We start from the raw sequence: 8,828 nt of genomic DNA on the forward strand, positions 1-8,828 counted from the left end.
CAATTTTCTCTACAAATAGCATATTTTTGTAGAATTGATTCTCTTTGTTTAAGCAAAAAATTTAGACTATAATCTTTACCTATTCTACTTTCTTTTCTCTATATTCTTATATCTAATTTGGTCAGTTGGATGCAGAAAGCACGTAGTAATTCAGAATCTCTAGCAATAAGACTTTGGATTTAGTAAATTATTTATTTAAAAATATTACGTGCTGTGGAAGCTTAATATTTTCTGATATCTTAGCATCGCCCGAAAATTGCCGAAAAATGTAATTTAAATTATTTTTTACGAGATAAAAAAGTGCAAAGATATGCAAACAAACGTGATTTCGCACTCTAAACATCCGTACACTGAAAAAAAACATAGTCAAAAAATATAGTTAATTTTAATAAATATTTAATTGAATACTGCCAACTAAATATTTATTAAATATAAAGATATATTTATTTGATACAAGAAATATTAATTTGATTTAACAATCATTTTTTTATTGAACAAATATTTACTTACTATAACTAAATGTTTAGTTGTATTGAACTAAATATTTATTAAAATTAACTATATTTTTTTCTCAGTGTAAGCAAATTCTATGGCGATTTACGCAACACCTTAATTATTAAATTTTTTTCTATCCCACCAATCTCACTGAGTTAATTCTGAGTTTCTCTGCACTGTGAATCGTAGATTTTTTTCATTTAAAAACTGCTTCGCATCGTGGACATGCAGCGAGGCATTGAGGGATTTCGTCACAAAGTGCAGTGCGCATAACTGCGACGTGGCTTTCCGGATGCGTAATGTCCGACCGACATGGCGCGGCTCTCACCTTATTGTATGTGAGTCGCGCGTGGGAAGTATTTCGCCAATATAACAACTGAAATTTGTTGTTCAAATCCCGCATGTCTGCGAGAGAGGTGAGGCCGCATAACGTTCGTGCGCTCGATGACCCGACTGCTTTCGCAGCGCCCGCGGCGGTCGCGTATCAATCAGCGGACCGACTTTCTAAACGTCGTGCCCTTTCCCAGCGAGTCTGCCTATCGATAACAATATAGCCGCTATGTCGACCCTTCAGTGGCCCAACAAAATATATTTTCGTACAAAATCATTATCGCTGATACAATTTTACGTCGTAATTGGCAAAACAGAATTTAAAATTAAAAAAAATAAAATAAAGTTGAACTCAGATTTTCAAACAAAACACGATTATTTAAACATGTTGTTTAAATACACGACACGTTTAAAAACACGATTATTTAAACATGATGTTAACAGCGCAATAAATCTGTCTTGTAATTATAATTATGAACTGAACTGTAGTTTAAATGCATTTTTTAAACCGAAAACTTGATGTAAATATTAACAATATTTAAAATCTTATATTTATGTAATATCGTTTTAAGATCAGTCTGCAGATAAAACATAAATCAATTACAGAACTATATAGCATTTTACATTGTTAGATATTAAAGGGGAAGAGTAATCCAATCTCTTGAGTTAAAAAAAGTTACATTTTGTTATTTTTAACTTCCATGTGCGTCAGTGTAAATCAATCCATTTCTGTCGTTAATTAACGTAGTAAAGTTACGAAGTAAACAATGTTCAATTAACGTATTCACTTAATAAATAATAAACAAAATTTGAGATCAAATTTAATACATCTTAATTCAAAATAATAATCTTAAATCAAAATAATAATAAACAACAAGGAGCATTGAATTTAACTGTTTATTCTATTATTTCAATTAAATTAATGACGTATTGAATAGAGACGACCTTTAAAAATGATTAAAAATAACTCAAATCGTGAATATATTTGACATTATAAATATATGAATTTAACAATGGAGGGCATTATTTAAAACAATTCTAAAATTAGAACGATGAATATTAAGAATCTTTGTTATCTTATCCACGTTCTAATTTATATGTATATTTCGTACATATTTCGTATATGTACGTACGAATTTATTTCGAAAGTCAGAGATGAGTCGTGACATAAAAATCTTTGTGTTTTCACTAAATGAATTTTCCGCTCGTAGATTTCTTATCCTTTTCAAAAGAAGAAGACCTATTTCTTTTCTACTTATTCTTTTATATTTTATTGTGTGTCTCTTTATCTTTGTATTGTACCACTTTGTTCTACAAATTTCATCTCCGATAAGCATTAAGCTTTAAACACAATTAAAACTACAAGCAATAGGAACAGGATAATAAAGAGATTTCAACTTAGAAACCGTGCATCCTGATATACACCATTTTTGATAAATTGAAATTTCTTATTCCTTGTTCCAATTGCTATAATGCTTTTTATTGCTTGGCGGAGGTGCAACTTGTAAGACAAGGTGGATAAGTACAAAAATAAGATAAAGAGAGATATAATAAAATATACTATATTTAAGGCTTTAAGATGCCAAAGACGCGACTTTATTCGCGAATTAATCCGAGAAATGACTTTCTAAACACGGTCGTGCTCGTTCTTGACTCGCTCATATCACATGGCAATATCGCAGTCGTATTGTAATGGGCGACAAAGATCTCTTTGAGCGGTATCAGTACCGCACCACTATTGTTATTAATTATTTCCTACGCGTGAAACAAAAGCCGCTGTTTCGCTATTGTTGCGGAGGTTGAATTGCTCCTGGAACGCGGCGTTAACGAGCAAACGGAAGAGAATTACGGAGAATTACAGGTACGTTATAGGGTGATGGTGATTAGTAAATAATCCAATCCGCGAGAAAAAGTAGACGATAATAGTAGCTTCTTCATTCGTTACCAAAGATAACGATATTTCATTCTCATGTATTATTTCGTAATGAAATAGGAGCGGAAATATATGGCTTAACCTTTAGAGATCTGCAAAGCCATAATAAGTTATAATATGTCTCTGATAATAAAAAGAAAATATCCTTTTCAAAATTCAAGAAGTTTTAAAGTTATTAATTACAAATCTGACAGGAAGATCATAAAATTAAAAATGGTTAAATATATTATTAAGCTACAGATTATTTTTATTGATAGGTAGTGTTCTGCTCTAAAGTTTATAAATTTTTGGAGTTTTTCGCTAATTACAAATTTTAAACACAAATCTATAAGATGACACATTTAAAAATAGCAAATCCAACATGAATGACTAAAATATTAAAATTTAATTTATGCAAAATTTATGAACATTTATTTATTCGTTTCAAATTTAGTTCACACTCGATTCGTTATTTTAAATTTTACGATCTCACAACTTCATAATCATCTGGAAAACCGATAAATATAAATCAAGTACAAATCAATGCAGATATGTAGAAATTATTTTCTTGACGATGTTAAATCCGTTATTTTATAAATTCGTAATTTTAATTTCAATTTCATAATCAGCGATTCCAAAATATTAACATAAATACTTGATTTATATAATACAACAGAAAAATTCTATCTGTATATTTTAACATCTCAAAATCAATGTCGATTTGGCATCTGATTAAACATTTTCAGTTTAGAAAAATTTTGGTGATTTAAAAAAAATTCGACGACTCTCTAGAAACTAAAGTGCTATAAAAATACGATTATTTTTCTTCTTATATCGGTATATTTATCGTTAATTCATCGTTTCGTATAATATATGTTGTTGCGGTACGCGAGGACCAGAATTTTCCGCTTTCACATGTCATACGTAATATACCATCCCTCTGAAGCGTTTCGTTCAATTCGAAACGGGGCTTAATTTATCATGTCCGCGTGCTTACGTGAATACTTGCCTCGCGACACCATATCACGAAATCATCATGAAAATGCATACTTATACGATGTCATTTACCTATACGATTTGACCGTGATGATTTTTTTCTTTTTCAAGTGAGAGCAACGCATTTGCGTTTAGATTCCGAATATGCACACTATCGCTTTGATCCAGCAGTTAGAAAGTTTCACTATCTCCAGAGAGAGTAAATTTCTGGAATTTAAGAAGTTTCTTGGCTCTCAAATTTTTAATTAAAAAAAAGGAAAGGAAAATATTGCGCTTGAATGTGCGCAATTGTATCCAACGTGAAACTTTTAATGTAAAAATCGAGAGTGATTTTTAACGAATGTTGTGATATTCCAAGTGACAACTATTTGAAATTGTTATTTATAACGTCTTTTTTTGAGTTATTTGTTTGAGTTATTTTTAATCAGTTCTATAAATCGCCATTGCTCTTATCTAATTGATATCTAATGTCATTGATTTTACTAAAATAATGAAATTAAACAATTTACTTCAAGAAATAATAAAAATTTGATACAAATTTATTTTATTATTTATCAAATGTGTATGCTAATATAAACGACATTTATGACATTATATAGAAATGGATTGATTTATGTTTTGACATACATGAATGAAAACTAAAAATAATAAATATTATTTAATTCAAAGATTGGATTGCTATTGCTTCTTTGATATTTACAAGTAAAGATCTGCCAGTTAAAAGCGGCTCTCTAAAATTCTCGAGCTTACACTTATGCTAACAGCTTGAAAGGTAGGGCATACGTAATGCACTCGCGATCGTCAAAGAAGATCTGCATTTTCATTGTCAGTGTCTTTCGATCGACTTCGTGAGATCGACTCCCGCGTCGCACGTCGTTTCTCATCTCGTCGCTAAAGCATCATGTGCACATCGAGCAAGTCTGAATTGAAACAGTTTGCACGCTCGTTAGGCTTAGGCCTATGTAAATACTTCCGGCACGAAAGTGCGCTTTCCTGCCGATGCATTCAAGTCTACCTACGCGAATTCTTATATCTAAGTTGGTTTACTGATATGAATTCATCGTGAGAAGTTGCTACAAAGACAGATGAGATTTTAGCCGAACGAGAAGTCAAAAAAGAACTTCTTTCAAAAACATTGCAATATCTTCGTAATGAAGAATTAAAAAATACGATTTTATAAATTTTGATTAAAATATTCGTTTACTTTCTCTCGTTTACTTTCTCGAATTAATGAGAGAAATTAAACAATCAAATTTGTCGAATTTTCAAAACCGAATTTTTCGAAAATTTCGAATTTTTATTTGTCACAAAATTTAGTACCACCTTTATTTAATTTTTCTTTAATTTTCAATAATTACAAAAGTTGCATTAGGAATATTCTTTTGTGTCTATGAATAATTTTCAGAGTTTTAATATCTATTTTAAAAAATTATTAATTTACAGAACATTTTATATAATCCTTTCAAAAAAGTTTGTTTAGCAATTTCGTTCTTTTTTTTATTGAAAGCACACAGAAAAAACAATTTTTTTAATTAAAAACAGATTTGCTGAAATAAAATTTACAAGATACAAATCTGAAAATAATTTTACTGTATCATCAAAATCATTATATAAAACATTTAAGCATTAATGGCAATCCAACAAAAAGTTTTAACATTTTAACAATCAATTTGAGCATCCTGCATAATCATTTTAATAATCCAAACAAAATTATTTTCAGATCTATATTTTACCTGAATTTTTAGATATTTCAACAAAATCTTTTCATACATAAACTCTTTGCGTGAGAAAAGTATGAAAATATAACGACAACAATCATACCTCGTGAGAAAGCTGGTCCCACAATTGGAAATCGACGGTCCGCAGCGATATTCCTTGAGACTGATGGATCTATCGATACCAGGAAGCCCATCGGTAAAAGCCGAGTTTAGGTTTGCCCCTTCTGTCCACGATTTACGATGAAACTCTTGAAAGGAACGCCTTTTGCTTCCGCGCTCCAAGGCAACATTTTCCTCTCCGCGTCTCTTAAGAACGACTCTCATGCGAGATTCCGAATCGATAGAAACGATTCTGTCTTTGGGCGAGTTATCCTCGCGAAACTTGTTTGAATTTGGCGGAGATTCATAGACCGAATCGTCCGGCTGAGCATCGTACTCACTTGGCGTGACGGCTTTCGTCTCTTCCACGTCGCTTCTACCGTTCGCTTCCTCATTCGAGATCCTGGACGACTCAAAGGGGTAATTGACCCTGTCTTCTTCCCCTCCAATCAAGAGACTCACAGGAGATATCATGCAATGCGAATCGATGTTCTCGTTCCTTGCGCGGTCGGAGCAGCTCATCTCTACTTGGTCTTCGTTGTCGTCGTGCTCAGTGAGGAAATCAAAAGCATTGTTTATCTCCCGCGTCTCATACGTTTCATCCTCATGCCTCAATGTCGAAGTTTCTCTCGTTCTTTCGCAGCTCGATATCGTCGCGTAATCCACTGTGTCCTGCTGAGTTTCTTCGTTAATGCCCGAACAAGTCCTGTGTATCACAGGTTCTAGATTCCTAGTAATATCACGTACCCGCTTGATCGTGTCCGATGAGACCACGTCGATCCTTTTGCGAATAGGTACCACTTGATCGTGACCCAAGGTTACCAGGATATCACCATTATCGGTGCTGTTCAGCACCCGCTCTTGCTGCTTGGTGAGGGAGAGTTTCTGCTCCAGTTTCGGAGGACACACGTCCAACAGATGCTCTTGTTCTTCGGGTGTCGCATCATCCACAGTAATCCGCGACACACATACATCGTTTCCAAGATCAATCAAATCGCCGTCTTCATTGGAAGCCATCTTGTGACGATTTACACCTGTAATGATAAAGAGCGCTTCTGTTAATTGATATTAAACGAGAGATATTAATTGACATTAAACCGCTCAAGGACGCAAATCTTTCCTCATTGAATAGTTCAAAAATAATATAGTAGTTAGTAATATAAGAAATATATTAAAGTATCTCCAATATCATCAAAAAGCTACAATTTTTATAACCTACACATATTCTAAATAAAAAATATATTTTCTACGTATTTATTAAGAATTAATCTGTTTCTTAGTGTATATTAAGTATTTCCACATTGCGAGTATTTACGATATAAGCTAAAATGTTTAAAAGAATCCTATATATATCGTTGATTTATGCGATTTCTAAGCGCTGACTTCTGATTACTGATTTAAACGAACTATTACACCTCGAGAGTCATCTGAGATCATCACATTAACTGATTGTGAGCGCAAAGTGTGTTATTACAATCTTATGAACCCGTCCTAGATTTATCTGACCTATTCAAGAAATCTTTGGTCGTAAATCGAAGGAACATTCTCTCAACGATTGACCAGATAGAATCGCCTCGCTTGAATCTTCCACAAACATTAAACTCGCTAATTAATTGCGCTGTTTCTTTAATCTTTCTCTCTCTCTCTCTCTCTCTCTCTCTCTCTCTCTCTCACACACTCTCTTACACTTTCTCTATTTTACATGCATGTTTCTGTATTTTTTAAGAATACGCTTCAGAAGAATTTATTCCTATAGATCGCGAAATAAAATGAACTCTCTGCTTCTTTCTTTTTCTCTTTCTCTCCGTTTCATTCTCTGTTACTCTTTTTCAGTTTCTCTGCACATTTTTTGTATTTTTATTTCAAAGAATATGGTTTAGGAAAATTTATTCCTATAGAGCGCAAAATAAAACGATGTGTCTTCTGTCTCTCTTTCCCTCCCTCCCTCCCCCCCTCTCTCTTTCTCTAATCGACTCACCATTTCGTATATACCGAAGAAAATTGTGCAAAAGTATGCCCGCCATATCGCGACCTTGTCACATTCGCAAAATCGTTCGTAAGCTCGTCCACATCAGGAACGACTGAGATTCTCTTCCGAGGTAGAGAAGACAACAGCATCATAAGTGTTCGTAATCGTTGGCGACAATTAACGATAAGGTACTAATAAGTGAGCGATGTGCAATATTCAACGACGAAGAATGATGGCGCACGCGATCAGCTTTCATTTTTTATAACTTCATGATATATAAACCACCCGGTTTCTACTCTTTCGTAACTACCTAATCTACTATCATCGGGAAACGTTGCGATGTCAACGCTGGCGTATGCTTAATGCATGACAACGTTTAAATATTTTGCAATATTACTTTGTACATGTGGAATATGTATTGTGTCTTATCGTGCACGATATGTTTACGATTGAATTACTTTCCATCTAATTTCCAACAATATCGATGCGTCAAGCTTTCCTAACAGTCGTTCTGACCTTTCTTCGCTATTTTTCAATTTCCCCAGCTTTCACCAATTCTCTCTGTATCAGATTCGAAGCGGCTCTGTATTATTAGTGTGTGGCAAAGCCTCTTCTCTCTTCACTTATCGATCAGAAGTCCGAATGAGAAATCTCGTTCGGTTTTTTTCTCGAATGTCATTTCAGTTAACGCGAGTACTGAACATGCGTCTTTTTCGGATTCATCAATAAATTGCGTCTACGCACTTGCAACGTATTTTTCTTCATTATCAAGTAAAACAGAAATAGAATTGATAAAAGATAATTTTTTTTTAAGAATAAAAAATTCTTAACAAAAGGTCAATAAACAATCAAATTTTGTAATCAAAAATTATCATTATATCAATTTGACTTGCATGACGTTAAAATAAAGTCAAGTTAAACAAAATTAAAGTTATTTTGACTTTCTTTTACTTGGTGATGTCCTATGATTATATTGGGTTGTCCGGAAAATTCATGCCGATTTTGAAGGAAAATTGAAACGCAGAAGATTTAAATTTTTAATTTCATTTATTAAATTTAAATCTTTTGCGGCACGAACTTTCCGGACAACTCAATAATTTAATTATGAGTCTACCTAAGCTGATGAAAACTTTTTTTTCATTTTCTACACAGACTTCAAAGGAAATCAAAGTGAAACCATATATTGATACTCCTTTATTTATCATAAACTAGCGACGAATGTATTGTCGTATTCCGATTTTGCCAGAATAATGTCTAATCACTGCGAATTAAGAGTGCACGTCGCGCAAACAAATCACTGTTATATCGA

The 8,828-nt window shown here is 33.1% G+C and overlaps 1 protein-coding gene across 3 annotated transcripts in view; it reads right to left on the reverse strand.

Annotated features, from left to right (window-relative positions):
* LOC108684097 overlaps nt 1–8,828 on the reverse strand; it is a 75,562-nt gene that overhangs the window by 56,937 nt on the left and 9,797 nt on the right. For 2 of the 3 annotated variants that reach the window (XM_018188187.1, XM_018188186.1), the window contains exon 2: nt 5,555–6,584. In XM_018188187.1, the coding sequence (XP_018043676.1) occupies nt 5,555–6,567 (1,013 nt within the window). In that variant the 5' untranslated portion in view covers nt 6,568–6,584. The remainder of the gene's footprint in view (nt 1–5,554; nt 6,585–8,828) is intronic. The other variant, XM_018188188.1, reaches the window with a different exon arrangement.

The sequence above is a fragment of the Atta colombica genome, unplaced genomic scaffold (assembly GCF_001594045.1).
Source record: "Atta colombica isolate Treedump-2 unplaced genomic scaffold, Acol1.0 scaffold126, whole genome shotgun sequence".
Lineage (NCBI taxonomy): Eukaryota > Metazoa > Arthropoda > Insecta > Hymenoptera > Formicidae > Atta > Atta colombica.